The 19,762-nt window shown below is 40.5% G+C and overlaps 1 protein-coding gene across 6 annotated transcripts in view; it reads right to left on the bottom strand.

Moving 5' to 3' along the window:
• The window catches only part of DOCK9 (dedicator of cytokinesis 9), a 125,291-nt gene extending 105,794 nt beyond the window's left edge, over positions 1–19,497 (bottom strand). For all 6 annotated transcript variants that reach the window (XM_082063009.1, XM_082063013.1, XM_082063015.1 and 3 more), the window contains exon 1: positions 19,320–19,497. In XM_082063009.1, coding sequence (XP_081919135.1) covers positions 19,320–19,433 — 114 coding nt within the window. In that variant the 5' untranslated portion in view covers positions 19,434–19,497. The remainder of the gene's footprint in view (positions 1–19,319) is intronic.
• Between the last annotated feature and the right edge of the window lie 265 nt (positions 19,498–19,762).

Raw genomic sequence — 19,762 nt, 5'->3', positions numbered from 1 at the left:
CTTTTAATGAAGTCCCATTTCTTTTTCTTGTAAAATTCTGACTTTTATTCTTATGGACTACACCAGTCCAGTACAATGAGCAGGAAGTCATTCTGACTCCCCAATTTCAACCAGTCTTCCATACTGACCTTCAGGTATTTAGCCTAGGAAGAAACTTATCTTGATGCACTACTTCCAGTTAAACCAAGCTGACAAAGCCATATAGGAAAAGCAAAAAACCCCAGTATAATTATTTAATATCATCTAGAAATTTCGGAAATGGGGGAGGGGGGGGGCGGGGAAACATACACACAACCACAAACACCAGCACCACCAAAAATACACCAGAACTAAGTGATAGATGTGGAACTTTGGTTATAAACAGGACACTAAGTATATTTTGTGCTTAATCTTGCCAGTTTGCAAACCAATTATGTAGGGTAAAAGAGGAACAAGACCATATTAAACAAGGAATGAAAAAAAAAAAAATACAAAAAATGTTCCCTGCAACCTCCAAGTTATTATCATTCATATTACATAAAAAAGGCATTTCATCATTCCCTCACCTAACTTGACATAGAATTTAAGTCCAATAAAGGTGTTAGGTCTTAAATTCAACAGAGTACAAAAGTTATTGAAAGTGTTCACTGTACAGAGTTTAAAAAATGTCTAATAACCATCTGTATGAGGCTAACTTAAAAACGGCTAACAGTGTAAAAAGGCTTCTAATACCTAGAGGAAGCCATTTTATTTTTAATATCAAACCATATTAAGAATTTATAAAATGCAATACTATCATAAGTGGTAATATACATACTCTAAGTTATTTAAAGCATCTGAAGACAGTTTGGATTATTCTGTATTGTTTCCTGGAAGCTTTTGTGTGTGTATCCATGTATATAAATGTATGTGTGAGTGTGTGCATACACACACGTGGATATATATTTATACATACAGGTACATACATGCACACACCCCTTTTTTTCTCATATTTGAGTTCAGCAATAAAGGACTTGAACAGCATAAAGACAACAAAGCTTTGTGAAATTTCTAAAGGCTTTCCATAACTGCAATTGCACAGCGTGGGACGCCAGCAGGCACTACAAGCTTGTCAAAATCTGTCCAGTTATTTCAATGCACCACACCCCTCTTATTCCAACTCTCTATCCAGTGACAAAGCACTTAACAAGTAACCCCAAATTATTTCAAATAAATACTTAAATCCTTAACTAAACCAATTCTGAAGCAAGCAGCGCACATTAGCTATTGCAATTCCACCCCCTCAAGCCTAAATGCAATACATCTGACGCACAAATACGTCATTAACCTGGGGGGTACAAAGAAGACAGTCCCACTTTAAAGCCTGTTTTATTTGCACCAGCCAACACCTAAAAAAGCCCTTAAGATCAAAGCAGAAAACAGTTATTACTCCCTTCAACCTTTTCTTTTTTCTAGAATGCTCCTGTACCCCTTTCAGTAAGTTAAACAGAAATAGAATCATTTCTGAGGGGAAAAAAAAAAAAGTGTACTCAAATCCATGTGAAAAAAAAAATTAAATCCTGCATTACTGTTTTCCTAACAATGCATTCCTTAGTTTTTCCAAATAACGTAATCATCTGTTGTTCTTCAATTGAAGTGCCAAATACATTCCAGGAGTATGTTTAGAAAGATCTAACAGCAGAAAATCTTCTATAACAATCCAGTTTATGGAGTACAAATTCTTCAGAGCTATCAATGTGAATCTAAACGATGTAATGAATATGAATCCTAAGCTTTTACATTACAGCTGCATGCACACGTGTATTACATGTCACATACATGCACTAACACCCTACAATATCAGGACAAGGCATACTCATGTATGTACACAGTAGATGTTAAATAAACACAGTATCCTGGTTTTAGTTTAGCTTTCAATTAGCAGATAAAATGATTAATGAAACAAGTTTGTATTTACCAGGGATGAATGAATCAATATTCCTGAATCTTCATCTGGCACGCTGAATGCTGTGTATTCAAGGGCATTGTTTTCTCCTTGCTGTTTGCAAATATAACCACAGTTTCTCTCAAAAACTGTACGAATGCCTTTAAACAGAACCACACTTGTAGTGCAACCCATTCCAAATCTGTTGAATTTTGCATTTCTAGCAGCCCTGTTTGCATATGCAGAATGTCTTCTTGCTTTGCTCGACTCGAATAATTTTCCTGTGCTTCACAGAAATATTTCCTTGTACTGTCTTCATTACGTCCGACATTTAGTATGTTCCTCGACTAGAAACCATCAGCTACTGAAATGTAATCCTATTTGCTTAAGCCAAACACTGCCAAAAATCCAGCCGCAGAAGACAAAAATCAGAGGGTGATGAAAAGCAAAGGATACCTCAACTGTAGAAGATAGGAGGCTTTCAGCATGTGCTATTCCCCGCAACAGAGATGAAAAGATATTCCACAGGGTCAGGGAAAGAGCTCCTGTATTTCAGAGATCCTCAGAACACAATCAAAGATGAAAGGAAACTGCAAAGATACTGCTGCAGTTTCTGCTGCCAGCCACAAAGAATCCTCATCTGCTGCAAGAAAGCACTCTCCCAGAATGCTTAGCACAGAGTTCGTACTGGCAAACATTTCTATGCTTGACCTATATGTGCTTTTGAGTGTTTAAAACAAAAAAACCCTTCAAAATAAAAAACTCAGGACACGAGGGGAAAATTCTTAAACCACTGCTGCTATGGAAAAAGCCTGATGTGTTATGTAAACCTACTTCGATCAAATCAATGTTATCAGCATGCTATTATCAGTTCAGGCAAACCACAAGGGAGCTGAAGGCTCTTTACTTTTTTCCTTTCGTGCTCACATGCGAAGTCATCAGTCAATTCCCACCTGCCAGAAACTGACTTTATCTAGTCTTTGGTTGCAAATAATCAATAGTCATAAAAAAGGTGGAAAAAAAAGAACACAACTGACTGAGTATCCAGTTCAGAACAACATCCACATCTAAAACAGAAATACTGAATGAAATTTTAAACAGATAAATTTCTTGGGTTTATACTGCATCATACCTATACTGATTGCATTTATCACTACAGGGTTCTACTCCACGTAAAGTACTGACGTCTATTGTACAACTATGTAAATATCTTTAACTGATGCTGAGAAGTGTTAAATTTTTTAAACTACTTTTAAAGGCAAGGAATTTGTAAAAAGGAACTGTCCCAATCCACATCAGAACAGTATCAATAACCCTGGCAGAAACCACAGAGTGCTTTTATATTTCACCTAAACTGGAAGCACTGAGATGTATTAACTCATTTACTTACCAAATTGTAAAACGGAATGAACAAGTGAACTTACAAACTCAAAATTGTTGCAATGGAGTTAAAACAAGCTAAATTAAAAGGACTTAAGTGAAGCATGAAGGGATGGAATAAACAGATTAATGATGTCAGCTACAGATTTTCCTCCATGCAAATTAACTTATCTCAAGGAAATACTTGCATGTTATAATGACACGTTCAGAAGAAATATTTAAGATTTATTAGCATTTTTCCCTCACATCTGCCTAGTTAATACATCTCAGCATGCTTCCCATTATCTTTCTAACCTAAATAGAACATAATAACATACAGACATGCTGATTAAAAAAAAAGAATAAATCAATATTTGACAGTGATCCAAGTAGTTCCCACCAGTCCCACATCCTGAAAAGCAGCAGCGAGCACATTCCACATATTGTAAGAAATAAACATTATGTTAAGGTAGTTTTGTTAATAAGGAGCAGCTTTTTGTGAGGGGCAGAATAAAGAAGATATGGGTGAAGAATTTGGCATGAATTCCGCTAGGAAGGGCAAAGATACATCATACATAACCATGAGCCTCCACAGCGATGTTTCTGTACCACCGTCTGTTTCTCCACTGACCCTACCCTCTTCAAAGACAAGCAGATCAGTGAGGGAAATGCTCTGCTCTATTTAAAATGGTTAGATAAAGACACCCTTGCAAACATGTGAGGGAAAACAGCCATGGAATTGTCATGGAAGCCACTCCTCAAAAATGCACTTAACTCTTGTAGTGCAGAAGCCCACTTAATTCCCATCCGGAATGCAGGATTACAGAGACCTGACAAAAGTTCAGGTTCCAAATATGATATCAAAAGTTAAAGAGTTCATTAAAAGAAAGCACTGCTTAGGGGGTTGTTCCACACAGTTTCAGCAAAAAGTAAAAAAAAAATGGTTCATGCCTTAAGAAAGTTGAAGAAAAATAAGTCGGTTCACAACAAATTATCATGCACTAGACAGTTCCTTCAAAAGCCTAGAAAATTAACTCACTTCTGAAGTGCTAGGTAGGATGTGAAGAAACAGGAAGACAAAAATATTTCATTTGGAAAGACAGATGACAGAATCATGGACTAATTCAGGTTGGAAGTGACCCTAGGATGTGTTCTAATTCAAAACCAATTAAGAGCAATTTAATTCCAACTATATCTTGAATAAATGTACCATCATGTTTCTACGCTATTTTCGAAAAGGCAACTGAAACCAACCTGGATCAACACGGTGGTAACAACAAAGGGAGATAAATATGGAGATGTAAGGGGTGAGAGTAAATCAGAGGGAGGAAGAGCTTGACCAGATATTTAAATATTAATACTACACGAAATCTGAATAGTATGCAACGTAAAGCAGACTGACAACAAGCAGACTTTACCAATACATTAATTTGGTGTGAAGTGGAAGTTCCCAGCTTCACTAAGGAGATTCCTGCAATCTTAATGAGCAAGCACACTGCACAAGCAGTGAACGTCCAGAAATGTGACACAATGGGATATTATCCATTAGGGTATTACATCTCAAAGTGAAACAGGAAGCTGAAAAAATTAATGTAAAGGTCTTACAGAACTTTTCTCTACCAATTGAAGAGAACTCAGGGTCAGCCTAAGGTAGGTAAAATTATTAATCCAATAGTAAAAAACAAAACCAAAAGAAAAAAAAAAATCAACATAGGAACAAGCCTGAACTTTACATCATATGAGCAGCAACCTAGACATTGCAAACTGCCTTTAGCTGTTCCTGGGTTATGAAAAGGTCTCTTATGAAGCTGAGTCATTATATATTACAAATATTACATCTCTAAGCCAAATTGCCTGTTTATATTGGGAGCAACAAGTTCCTCCTTGCTATATACTACATTGAATCTGTACTGACTGCACTATGAGATTCCCAAAGACAAAAAGATTAATTAGCTGTGTTAGCTTCAAGATGTTCACAAGCATATCTTCTTGAGACCTGCTCTCTTGGACAGGTAATAAAGAAACTGCTGTAGCTCCACTCCAAAAAATTGTTGGGAACTGTTTAATAGTACAGTTACACAACTGCTTTAAGGCTCTAACCACCAACCCCACTCTGATTACAATAGACGCCTAATAATCACTTTTCACTTGGGAACTGAAGGACTTCAAATCAACATAGAGAATAATTGCCTGGGTTAATTTAAAATCTCCAGATAAAAGTCTCATTAACAAAATGAGAACTTAGAGGCTCCTAGACAGAAATTGAACACTTGAGACAATACAGATCAAACTAGAGAGACCTTTCAATTGAATGTGTTACTGCAAAACAATGTGGACCTTCTGTCCTCAGACATACCATCACTATAGCAAAGCATTTCATAAAGACACAAGCCCATATTTGCAAGAGAACATAATTCAGGCAGGATTCAAGCACCTAGGTCCTAGCATAAGAGCTGCAAAAATATGCGTAATCTCTTAAACCATTAGATGTACGTGCTTACATTTTTACCTACAAAATTGTCCTAGATATTTAACATGCCCAAACCAATGCCATCTTGACAAGAGTGAACATCTGGTTCCTTAGAGACCTTAACACATCCTGACTGAATTCAGCTTTTCACAAAACATGACAGTATCTGTAGGTGGAGCGCCACCTTCCATCTGGCAGCTCAGAATGCAAGAGATGTGGGCCAAAGCCTCCTCAGCTCAAAGACATTGAAACCAACATCACTTATCAGTCTATGGAGGGCTTTAACCAGATGACAGTATATCAAAGCCAACATACTCGCTTCTGCCTGATAAAGCTATGCTGCAGGAAAGAACTGCAGATCCCATAACCCTGCAAGAGAGAAGAGTCTATACAACAGTTTATATTTACTAGGAATGTTCCTGAAGGAGAGGAAGAAGAATATTCATGTTCTGTTTCCTGCTGCAAGGACTGTTTCTGCAATGGCTACTTCATACAAATTTCAAAGACAACATTTGTCAGGTCATTCTCTTTAAGAACTCATGTGTCTTTGGCAAGAAGAAACTGAGTCAAAAGCTGCTTTGTGGCCACAACGGCAAGTTGTCCTAAGGATGAAACTCTTAAGCACCTGATTTGTCAAAACTAGTGCAGAGTGTCTACTTGGGTATGTATTATTTTTAGTAACCTTCATATCCACTTTCCAGAATAACAAGAAGGAGGATAGAGGGAACAACAGGCTAGTCAGATTCACTCCAGTCCAGGAAAATTATGACACAAACCCTCCTGGAAGCTATTTCCAGACATATAAAGAATGAGAGAGTAGTTCCAAGAAGACAACATGAATTTCCCAAACACAAATTATACTTGACCAACCTGGTTGCCTCCTGTGATGAGATGGCTGGCTTTGTGGACCTGGAGAGAGCAGTAAGCATTGAATGTTTGTAAAACAAGACTTCTGACACTGTCTCCCTAGCATCCTTGTAGCCAGATTAGGCAGGTGTGGTCTGAATGAGTGGGTGATAAGGATGACATCCTGTTAACAACAAGTTTAACATGCTGAGCAGGCTTCTCAGTGCAAGAAAGATACTGACAAATTGGACCGAGTCTAATGGGGAAGCCATCATGATGGTTTAGGGAATGCAGCATACAATGTATGAGAAGAATCTAAAACACCTTGAACGGCTTAGCATTAAGTAAAGGCTAGAGGAAGATCTTATTGCTGTTAGCAGCTACCTGACAGAAAGGTAGAGAGGATAAAGCCAGACTCTTCTTGAAGGTATAGGCATAGGACAACAGGCAACAGGCACAGAATATCCCATTTGCATAAAAGGATTTTTTTTTTTTTTTGCAACCATGAGGCTTGTCAGCTATTGGAGTTAAAGTATTTCCATCTTTGTGGATATTAAAACCAGATTGGCATAGTATCTAAACAACCTGCTCTAACCAGACCCACTTTGATCAGGGGATTTGCACTAGGCGACTTCCAGAGATTCTCCTTTCAACTTGTGTTTTTCCCATGATTCTGTGGCATTACACTGGGTAGCCACACACTAACCACAGAGAATGAGGAAAGATCCAAGAGAATTCCATCCTTCAGGAGAAAGCCAGTATGATTAGTCCAGGAGGTAGTCTTGCAAATAGCATGTTTGGATTCCCATGTGATTTTGACCAAGAATCTGCTCACTCCGCAAGGCGGAGATTTGCCAAGGAGAGAAAACAAAAAACTACTGCGACTGCAACACTAAGTACTCCATCAGGCTGAAGACCCAAGGCAGTTTATCATTCACATGAGACTCCCCTAACGTCAAAGATCATAATAAAAATAAAAAATAATGCTTATGAAAATTGGAGTAAGATTAGTTCTGTCCTATCTAGTCAAGGAAGCTGTCACAGCTGGCTAACATAGCACGTTTATTTTAATGAACAAACAAGGGAATGTTTGTGTCTATTATGTCTTTTATACATTTAGAGAAGTGAGAAGGAGGCATAAATGTTGCAACCCAAGAAATACTACTCCAGAGATATTAATCTTACATACACAGTATTATGTATGCGCTGATGGGAGAGATGGACACAAATTTAAAACCCTACCAGTTACAAAACACTAAATATCTCAGCTAACAGTTTTAGGTCACGCGGTTGAGAGCTGTAGACAGGTCAGTCTTCTTGCAAATCCACTCTGGCTTGAATAACAATACATTCTCATCCACACATGAACACTGGGAGCCGCTTATAAAGCATGTGCCATAAGTTCAGACTTAACTGAAGTACATCTTGAGGACAGACATACCAAGAACAATCCGAAGAACTTTAGGAAGATGTCCAAGTCAATCTAAACTGAATAAATGAACATTTGTTCTTAAGTGCAAGACAAAAAACACCTAGCCTTTTTAACTGTTTCAGAATTCAAGCCATAACATAGTATTTCTAGCACTGAAATATGCTCACTGGTCTCCACCTAGTGGTCACATAACTTTCAGTTTTTTGAAGCTGAAGTGTTTATTCTGGGGTCTTAAAAACTGGTAAAATAACAACAAAATAAATTCATTATTATTAGAGCGTTACAGAACAAGTAAGATTTATAAGATATTGTTTTCAGAAACACTGACGAAACCATGCCAGAACAAATAATGCTCAACAGAACAGTGAATAAGTGGGAAAAAAAAAAGTTAAACCCCAGTTTTTGAGCAACTTTACTGTGTTCAGTGAAGAGTAGCAGAAACTTCAGGGCTCAGACATCCTTTTATACTTTTGATCCCTCTATGGAGGTTATTCAGATTCAGGTTTTTCTCCTTCCCTTTGTTCCTAGTTCAGTGAGGAACAAGTTCCAACTTCCCCTCCAGCAGACCATTAGCTGCCAAAATATGTTGGAAGTATTGTCTCTTGAACTTCACTGGCAAGACTGGATACAGTAGGATTTTTTTTTTTTTCTATTAGAACTCTCATATTTCACAGAAGGAAAAACTTACTGGATCACACTGTACACTCTGGCTGGGAAGAAATTAATATACAACATTCTTGGGCCATCTATGGCCATATACAATACCATGAGAATAACGCCAAGGTGTTAACAAGCCTGGCAAGCAACAATCCCAAGATAATTTCTGAAGGAAATCAGAATAGCATCCTTGAAATAATTATGACGTGGAGTGTTCTTTTTAAACTCATTGACGTTTCAGGTCCAACATGAATTTAAAATCCCCCATGGACTAGAAAACAGTAAGAGTGAAGCCTCCTTGAACATTTTTAAAGACAAACATACTATTAATACTATCATTTTCAGCTAAACCACCTACTAAATCAGATCACATTACACTACAGAGGTACTAGTGCCACTGCAAGCAGGTGGGAATATGCCTGGCAGAAAGAGGTCTGAAATACCATTTATCACTGCACTGGAACAAGAGAGGAATGGCCCAGATTCAGTGACTTTCAGTCTTCTTGCCACAAAGCTTCAATTCTGCATTATTCTATTGCCAGGCTATAGTCACTTAAAACCATGCCTACAAACAAGCCTAGAAAGGCATCAAGTGAAGTGCAAGTGTATTCTCTGCCAGTATCAGCACCCTGGGGAGGAACAGTACTTCTAAATCCAAAGGATATCAAGACCATTATGCAACATTAAAGAACAAAGAGCACAACACATAGCATTGGCAGCACCATCAAACTGGAAAATGGATGATGACCTGTACTGGGTTTGCATGGCAAGGTTTTGGTAGCAGGGGCTACAGGGGTGGCTTTTGTGAGAAGCTTCTAGAAGCTTCCCCCACATCCAATAGAGCCAATGCCAACTGACTCTAAAATAGTCCTGCTGCTGGCCAAGGCTGAGCCCATCAGCAACTGTGGTAGCACCTCTGGGATAACATAGTTAACAAGAGGAAAAACTGCTGAAAAAGAGCAGCTGGGAGAGAGGAGTGAGAACATGTGAGAGAAACAACTCTGCATGCACCAAGGTCAGTGAAGAAGGAGGGGCAGGAGGTGCTCCAGGCACCAGAGCAGAGATTCCCCTGCAGCCCATGGTGAGGCCACCTGTCCCCTGCAGCCCATGGAGCTCCATGGTGGAGCAGAGATCCACCTGCAGCCTGTGGAGAACCCCACGCCAGAGCAGGTGGATGCCCAGAGGAGGCTGTGACCCTGTGGGAAGCCCACGCTGGAGCAGGGTCCTGGCAGGACCTGTGGCCCCGTGGAGAGAGGAGCCCAGGCTGGAGCAGGTTTGCTGGCAGCACTTGTGACTTCATGTAGGACCCACGCTGGAGCAGTTTCTGTAGAACTGCAGCCTGCTCTGATTTGATTGGTAACAAATTAATTTTCCCCATTTTGCCCATGACAGTAATTGGTGAAGGATCTCCCTATACTTATCTCGACGCACAAGCCTTTTGTTATGTTTTCTCTCCCCTGTCCAGGTGAGGAGGGGAGTGACAGAGCAGCTTTGGTGGGTACCTGGCATCCCACCAGGGTCAAACCCACCATGCTATCTTTCCATCACCTTAAAACTAAAACCTCTTTTCTTTATTTTAATATGCAGAATGCTAAATAGCATTTCCATTTGACTTTTGATTTCTTCACAAACCTGTTACAATGAGACCAGGAACTATCTTACTAGCCTTTGCCTCTCCCACTGAAAACACTCAGATCTTTCTGTGGAGCTTCTATTTTTCTTATTCCTGTATGTTGCAGTACTCCCTTCAGCACATGAAGGGCAGCCGTACCTTCGGCAACCAGTAAGGTAGCAAGCTCATATCTGTTATGGTCAAAGCACAAGCATTCAAAGGCAACGCATACTCTGGACTTGCAAGCTGAAACCAAATGAAATGTCTACAAACTCATGTACATTGAATTCCAGGTTCCCGAAATCAACTACATTTCACTTATGTAACACAAAAAAATGCAATGTATTACATCCTGCACTAATGTAACCAAATACTTAAATGCTTTCTCTACTTAAAATTATACAAGCATTACCTATTCTGAGTATAATGTGTAGTCACTCTTTGTTGAGGGATTAATTTTATAGTACTAAAAACATAAAACCCTGTCTTATCTCTGAATTCACCAAATAGCTCCTTCCCATCCACAGAGTACCTGGCAGTAGAAAAAGCAGTTTAGTCTGTGCCTCAAATTTCCAAACCTGGATCAGTATCTGTCAACATGCGCTCTCTTTTAAAGTCAGTAGCTACACCTGAGTATCAAAAAGCACCCAGAAGTACAGAAAGCAGCAGCTAAGGATTATTTATTGACACTAATGGATCTGTATTACAGGCTTCTCAGCATTCTAGCAGCTCTGGATCGCCATTAGCCCTTCTCACCTTTGTTGTGACTAAAAATAAATATTTACCCTTTTGTATATATATAGTCTGTGGGGGGTTGGAATTGTTTTTCTTGTTTTGTTTGTGTTTGGAGGAGGGTTGAGTTTTAAGGCTCATTTTGGTTGCTTAGTTAATTTTAGGTGAGGTCACTTGACAGTCCCATTGCATAAACAACTATGTTTCTTAGTAGAAGAAACTTCAAAAGGGACTGTTTGATTTTAACTTGTAGCAACTGTAACATTGGTTTTGCACACACTCTTTCATCCCTGAAAATTTCAAACAAGTTTAGAAAAGCAAGGTATAATTTTGAAAAGTGAACAGTTTTGTTGATTTAGTGTCCCGTATTTTTTAATTTCTAGTATTCTTTCCTAGAATCATCACTAGAAGAAACTTTCCAAGAGTACTACAAAAGCAGTTGGGGAAAAAAAAAAGCAAAGCCAGTCTAAACCATGTTTCCTTGATTTGCTCAGGATTATAAAGCTGACGTTTCTTCCAGAACTACTGGCATTGACAACACTGTACATAAAAAGGTCTACTTTACATTTAGCTTTTCCATAGAAAACCTATGAATCAGATTTTTCAGACAATGCTCAGTCTCAACTGAATTATTTCTTCCTCCTTGTTGTGTCAAGATAGAAAAGTGATCCAAAACTTTCATGTTCTTTTTTGACACAAGAATTCCAGGGGCTGAATAACAAATTTCCTCCTTAAACTACTTGACATCCTTTCCTTCAGCTGGTGAGCAGAAAGAAATTCTAGCTGGTCCTTTAATGGGAATGGGCCTTTTTATTCAGAGGGAACCCCAAACCAAAGCTTGGCCTGGGTCCAGAGGCTTAAAACTATAATTCCAGATAAGGCCTTGATTTACACTGACACCACCAAGTTCTTCAGTCTGAATCAGCCTGCAATCTGCTTGCTTCCTCAGCACACAGAGCTAAGATTACTTTGTTCTTAAAAAGCAACTAACTCCTTACAGAACAAGTATGCAAAACAGTCCAGTTCTGGGCTCCCACACACAAGAGAGCCATGGATGTAGTGGAGAGAGTACAGTGAAGGGCCACAAAGATGATGAAGGAACTGGAGCATCTCTCCTGTGAGAAGAGTCTGAGAGAGCTGGGACTGTTCAGCCTGGAGCAGAGAAGGCTCAGGGGGATCTCATCAATGTAAATAAATACCTAAAAGGAGGGTGTAAAGATGAGGGACAAAGGCTCTGCTCAGTGACAGAACCAGAGGCAACAGGCACAACCTGAAACACAGGAGGTTCCCTCTGGATATTAGGAAACACTTTTTCACTGTGAGGGTGGCCAAGCACTGGCACAGGTTGCCCAGGGAGGTTGTGGAGTCTCTGTCTCTGGTGATACTCAAAAGCTGTCTGGACACAGCCCTGGGAAACCGGCTCCAGGTGGCCTTGCTTGAACAGAGGGGTTGGACCAGATGATCTCCAGAGGCCACTTCCAGCCCCAGCCATTCTGTGACTGTGTGAGAGAACCATGGCACCCTTTCACACGACATTCCTTGGAAACATCTTTCCTGCTGACTTTTTTAAAAAATCATTATTATTATAGATATTTAGCAGCAGCCCCAAGGCAACACCGCTACCTTAATAGAGCACTAGTCACAGAGTGGAATGGAAAGTTTCACCAGTCTCAGGTGCCAGATCCACACAGATTTTTCAACAAATGCTCTCAATTTCTTCATTCACATTTCTCCTCACTTGAACTGCCTGAGTCTCCAAACCAGGCAGCAAACTCTGGACACGGAGAATGCAGAAGACAGTATCTGTATTCCCTATTCCTCCTCTCTTCTCTGATTCACTGGGCACAGACAAGGAGATTACAAAATGTTCTAACAGACACAGTAATTCATCCTTACATTGGCAAAGAATACCATCTCCCACCCCTGCAATCAGATTAATATTTTTTTTCTTAATGTTTCTGCAGCAAAGCTGCTATTGCTCTCAACCAGTCACAATGGGAGTATAGTAGAAGACAACCTCAGCTACAGATTTCTGTGACCAAACCTTTGTGTAGCCCAATAGTTTTCTTCATAAAACTCTCTTCAGAGCTTCTGCTCAACTTTCTGAAAACCTTTAGACATCTCATAAGCTTTTTTCCAAAGCAGAGTCCATTGTACCAATGAAATTCCAGCCTTGCTTAGTACAAGAAATCTTGTCCATAACTTAACCAGGTTGGCTGTTAAGGCATCTAAGACTGTTATGGTTTTTTTTTTCGTTTTGGGGGTTTGTTGTTATTGTTGTTGAGTTTTTTTGACATTACAGGAAGTCTCTCTTCTGAGATAATATAGGCTCACTTTCATTCTCATGAAAAGAACTTTAAGGACCTTTACAGGAAAAAAAAAAAAAAATCCCATAGCTTTCTCATTATGTGATACCTACCACTGTTTCATAGATTATTAAATTTAGGATACTAAGTACATCAGTGCCTCTGGAGTAAGACAGAATGTAAGCATCTCTTCACAAACCTATCCTCTAAATTAAGGTAACTTACTTTAGTAAGTTACTCAGAATTATTTGAGCATCTTCTCATCTTTAGATATAAGTTTTTCAAGAAAATAACAAAAAAAAAAAAGAGAAAGGCAGTGTGTCAATACATTGACTACTTCGGCAACTTGCCTTTTCTGCCTTGCATAATTCATGGACACAAACAGCCTAAGGGGGACAAGGAAGAATTAAATTGTCATCCTCTTTCAAATGAAGGAGTTTTGCTTTCAGTATCTACATCAAATGAAGTACTTGAGATCATTCAACCTCAAAGTCAAAACTAAAAGTTAGCTAAGGAAGAAAGTTTTATTTATGTTTTTTATATATGCTATTTTTTTTTTTTCAGATCACTGCACTAGGCATATACTTCACCCACCATCAGAAATCACATGTCTAAACAAGAGCTTCCCAGACACCACAGCTGAACATGTTAAACCCTTTCTTTGGCTCCATAAAGAGCCACTTGCACCAAATCGCCTCTAGCAGTTACAGAAATTCTTAAACAAACCAAATATAGGCAATACATTTCTCAGAAGGATACACTCAAGCTTCCCAGTCTCTGGAAAACTGAACACCCCTTACTTGCTTCAATGACTTATCAGTAATTTTTCCTTACTGTTTTTAAAGCAAACATGCGTAAATCTGGCAGAATCTGGTAAAACTGCCAAATTCACAAATTGTTGAGTTTGCATACACATGCATATGTCTGATGGCATACACATGCCTCAAGCACACCATTACTCGCATGCAAGTGACCACTCAGCGCAACAACTATACATACTTAGAAGTAACTTGAACATCTATACCCATGCAACAGGACACACAGTTGACATTAAAGGCCTAGTTTTAAAAATGAGTACTTACAGACCTTTTTGAAACATCTGCATAGAAGCACAATGCAGCATAACCAAGCGACTTTAAGCTGGATATACGTTATAAAACATATGTACATTTTAAGTTTATTGCACAAGACCTTCAATAAGGGAAAAAATAATCACAGGGTTGTGAAATTCCCAAGTTTAAATTCAGGTGCAATGAGTTCTACTTCCATTGAGATACAAATATATGATCTTGGTAGAGTATTAAAGGGCATAAGTAGGGGGAAGAGAGAAAAAAATAAGGTATACTGTAGTATTCTGTGCTGCCTGAGAGCTGCTGCCACCATAAACTGAAAGCCCAATCCAGCATCACCCTACAACTGACATTTGCTGTATCAGAAGCAACTACTTTTAACATAATTGTCCTTATCTAGCTGGATAGAAAAAGTTCCAGAAAATAATAAGGAAATAGGTGCAGCTAAGAAGAATGATCTAATGTTGTTGAATGGCTAAACGTTATTTTTGTTCACACAGAAATTCAGCTGTCCTGTATTTCCCCCCACCCTCCTTATTCCCTTTCTGAATAAGAGGTTTACTGACCTTTAAAATTTAAATAAGTTTAATGGTATTTATTAATAGACACCTTAATGCTATAGTCCACTCTCTTATTCTTCACAACCACAGAAATGTCTATCATACCCAGTAAGTCTTCTTAGCAATATCAGACTTGCCAGAAATAACAATTTTTTTACTAGTGTTTCAGATCCAATTAAAAAGGTTTTTACATGCACTTGGCTGAAATGCAGTTAGGACCTTTATCAAAAAGATCATATTCTCTACTGATTTTTATTTCCTTTAGAAAAGGTAAGTCGTTCACACCATAAACTAAAATAACTTCTTCAGAGTTGAATAGCAGGTTTTTTCCCCTCAAGTAAAGTTCAGCAATTCAGAGACTGGCTGAATTGTCTTTATGATATACTGATTTTCCTCCACATCTGAAAAGCTGAATTTCTGCAAGAATTTTAGAACTCAAGAGCTCCACCAGGTACCTGAAGTTAACATATAAAGTCCAAGACTGTATTAAGATATCACGATTTCAGCCTTCAAATACTCAAACCTATTTTATATGTCCAAATAAAAAAGGAGAACTGCATAGAGCAATCTGGGAGTCACTCAGGTTTCATCCTGTTTTCCCATATCTCCATATTGTTAATTTTGACACAGGTGAAACAATTTTTGCTGTATTACTTAGTATATTTGAACATTTTCATCATCTGCATGTTTGATAAAGGCATTTTATTGACAGCTAGACAAAAAGTAGACCAAATCTGGTACGTTAAACATTCACTTAATTGCTTATTATCCTTAAGGGACAGCTTTATTTAATAAAGGGTAGAACACATTGTTTTGTTACTGACATAATTTATCATTAACATATAATTGAACAAGACACCACACATCCCTCCAGCAGTGCTTCTGATCTGCATACAACATCCTTTGGATAACTCATCACCACTTAAAGAAACAGCTTCCAATTATGTGTAACGTTAAAATTGCATTTAAAACTACTCTTGGCAAGATCACTGGTTTAAGAGACAGACTTGTCATTGCCATAGTCTTCCCCCCCAGACATAAATGTATTTGGGTGGCCAGAGGCATCACATTAAGTCATGTGGCTAGTCTGAAATCAACACAACATCAACAATGCACAAGACCATATTCAGCAAGGATGCTACTGTCAGGCAGAAAATAGCAAAAACGGAACCCAAATAATCAGGATATATGTTATGTGCCTTATTCCACAGTGAAAAGCTGATTGCCAAATAAGAAGGTTTCAGTTCAGCCAACCAAACTGTACTCTTTGGTTCAGCAAAGTAAATCTAACAGAAAGAATATATGAGATGTCAAATGCTGACACGATAGCTTGCTTCATTCTGTGATGAAAACTAGCTTAGCTAATCACATCTGCTTAATGTTGTTTTACTACTCAGCCAAGCTATTTAGTCTGTCAGTTGGCTGAAAAATCTCTGACTTTTAGTTCCAACGAACAGCAACCTGAAAATTTAAGATATACCATGCTATCTTACTGACATGCTGTTTTTAGTCCTCTTTCCCCAGTGTGATTCTAAGAACATTTATAAAACAGAAAAGACAAGCACGTTTTAGAAATATGATCTAATAAGCCTCATTTGCATATGACAAATGCCTTTTTTTAAAAAAACTGCGGCAATACATTGTTGATGGTAAAAATGGATGGAACTGTTAAACACTAGTGACAATAAGTTAAAGAGTCTATATAACCTCAAAGGTATTAGCAGTTCACTTTATCTGCTACTGCAAGTAATGACTGGATGATTTGCATCACTGCTCAGTACATTCTGCTGCAGAGATGTACAGTCAGAAGTAATATTTGGTTGTACATATCTGGACATATCATCCACCAAGAACTGTTGGTTTGAATTCACTCTTTCCTACCTCCAGGTTCTACACTGCAAGCCTAGCCAATGGAAAAAAGCTACAGTATTTTTTCAGTATTGGAAAACTTCAGTATTTGTTCATAAGCAAGTGATAACAGTAAGATCACAATAGTTACCAATGTTAAACAATGTTTAAAGCAAGACATTTTATTGACAACCCAGTTCAAGAGATCCTGGCAGGGTGCTCTATCAAAGAGCTTTGGGAGGCAGCTGAGGGGAAAAAAAAAGTGGGTCGTCTTCTCTTTAAAGACACACATCGGAATATAATATTCCTCAACTATTATAATACTGGAAGAAATCTTATGTCCACCAGGTCAGCCTAATGGAGTTTTCAGATAATGAAGCCCAGAAACTCCAACAGCTAAGAAACAGGCCATCTTGTCAAGTTTAGAGAAGCAAATATTTTTAAAAGTCTTCTATTAAAACAAACAAACACACCAAAAAACCCACAAAACAAAACAAAAAAAAACCCACCCCAAACACCTACATTATATCACCTAAGCTTTTAAAAAGAAGCACAATTCCATTCCACACATCACAATGCTCAAGAAAAAGAGTTACACTACGTTCAAAGGAGGAAAAAAAGGTAAAAGTAAAAAAAACTGCAATTAATTTAACGATTTAAACAGTGTGTGAGCAGGAACATAGGAGTTCAGTGATAAAATGAACAGCATTTATGACAGTAGGACAGACATAGCAGCAGAGGCAAAACATGGCTGAAATAGGAAGGTGAAATTCAGGACAAGACTGTATGGGACAGAAATGGGGATTTTGCTCCATGCACCAAGCTAACAGGAAAGGATGACAAACTTGACCTGGATGTTAAGTCACCATGAATGGTAATTCACTACTTTTGGTTTCTAACAGTGATGGAAGACCTTATTTATTCAGAATAAGATTGAGCCAGCACACCACTTCGCACCATTGCTTCTTTCACCTCCTTAAAATTCTGCAGAATAGTGTCAAAAATGACACTATTCATAAGTGAATGAAGAAAAAAAACTTCTAAAGGGGAATGGGGTGAGGGTAGGGTTGCAGATTACTGCAAAAGAAACATTTATTTGTGTCATGGAAATGCTTAAATCTCTTTCATGCTCCCACCATATGAAGAACACTTTAAAATATATACATCCTTCTTCCACTCTTCCCAGGAAAGACACGATCCCTGTAGAAGTGTTAAGATATACTAGATGCTCATTACATGTATATGTTACAGTGTCTTGTGGAAAGCTGTCAGTGTTCAGGTGGACCCTGAACTATGCATATGAGGTATTTTATTATATATTATATATTCCACGACCCACAGTTAAATAAAGAGTAATTTAATTTTAGAGCCATCATTTTACCAAGGAAAGGTATTTGCCTTTGAATTACAGCTCCATCATTTATTACTCTTAGAACACAAAGCTATGACAAGACTCTGTTCTGACAAGCAGTTTTAAAAAGTTAGACAAAGCCATACTCCGCATTAGCAAGAGTGAAAAACAAATGACACATCAGCTTCCAGTACCAGGAACCCCTCGCTAGTTACAAAGAGTTAATTGCTTACTAAAGCATTCCCCTTGGAGATAACAAAACTACACGGAAAACAAATGCATATCACGAATAAGAGCCCCAAGAAAGAATCTGGGAAAAACCTCACTGAGGCTGCTTAAGATGTCGTCACCTGAGTACAGCCGGGCCAAAAAAACATACTTCTCTCTCTCAGGCCAGCTGCCTCAGTTCACCACCTAACACCTTCACACAACTTCACTTTCAGCAGTTTAAATGAAATATACGCGTCCAATTGTGAACTGGCAAGAACGGCAGCAACGTGCTAGCACAGTGCAGACAGCAGGGACAAATAACAACATATTAAAACATTCCCGCTGCACTTGCCAGCACTCATCTTCCCTTCTGTGCGATACACACAACAACAAACGCGTTTTAGCTGTAACGCGTGCAAGACGAAAAGCCGCTGTCGCACCATTATTTACACACACACGCGAAAGCGCTTCAGCCAAATAGGGCCAAGCGCCCGCTGCACCCGCTCCACAGGTGGAGGAGAAGGGAGCCCTCAGGCCCCCCGGCCCGGCCCGAGCCAGGTTGCAGCGAGTCGGGGGCCGCGGCTTCCCGCAGGGCTCCGCTCGCCCCGGCTGTCCCACAAGTTGGCGGCGGGGCGGGCGGGAGCGCCCAGCCGTGCCCGCCGGGCGCCGCATCCCATGGCGCCCTCCGCGCCGCTGCCGCTGGGAGCGTCCCCGCCCCGCCTGCGGCTGCATCCGCACCTCACCCCGCCCGCGGCAGCCGCCGGGGGAGGCCAAGAGCCGCAAGCCCGGCACGGGGCCGCGCCGACCTCTCCCCCCCCCGACAGCCCGGGAGGGATCAAAGGGCCCGTCTCCTCCTCCCGGGACACCGCTCGCTGCCCGCCCCGCAGCCCCGAGAGGCCGCAGCGGAGGCTCCCCCCGCCCGCAGCCTCGCCCGGGCCCCTCACGGGCCGCCCCCGCGCTCACCAGGAGAACGGAGCCGCGCACCACCTCGGAGACGCTCTGCCGCAGCTCCGCCGCCGTGCCGGGCTTACTCAGCGCCCGCGTGAACTTCCGAGTCTCCGGGGCCACCAGTGCCATGGCTGCCTCCGCGCTCCTCCGGCCCGGGCCGCCCGCTGCCCTCACGGCCCGGCCGCCGGGCGGCCCCTCACGCTGTGCTGGGGGCGGGGAGGACGGGGGGGGGCCGTGGGGAGGCGGGCGGGGCGGGCGCCCCGCGGGCGGGTGCCGCAGCCGGCGCCGCTCAGGGCAGGTGGCCCCTCCCCCGCGGAGCCTCCAAACACAGCCGCGCGGAGCGGGGCGCCGCCGCGGGGGCCGATTGGCGCGGCCGCCAGTGAGGCAAAGGGGCGGGGCCGCGAGCGCGGCACGCCGAGGCCCCGCCCCCACCTGTTCCCGCGGCGCCTTTCTGATTG

The sequence above is a fragment of the Streptopelia decaocto genome, assembly GCF_964273445.1.
Source record: "Streptopelia decaocto genome assembly, chromosome: 1".
In the NCBI taxonomy this organism is placed as follows: domain Eukaryota; kingdom Metazoa; phylum Chordata; class Aves; order Columbiformes; family Columbidae; genus Streptopelia; species Streptopelia decaocto.
Note: the sequence above shows the minus strand (reverse complement) of the source record. Positions and strands in the feature narration are given on the sequence as shown.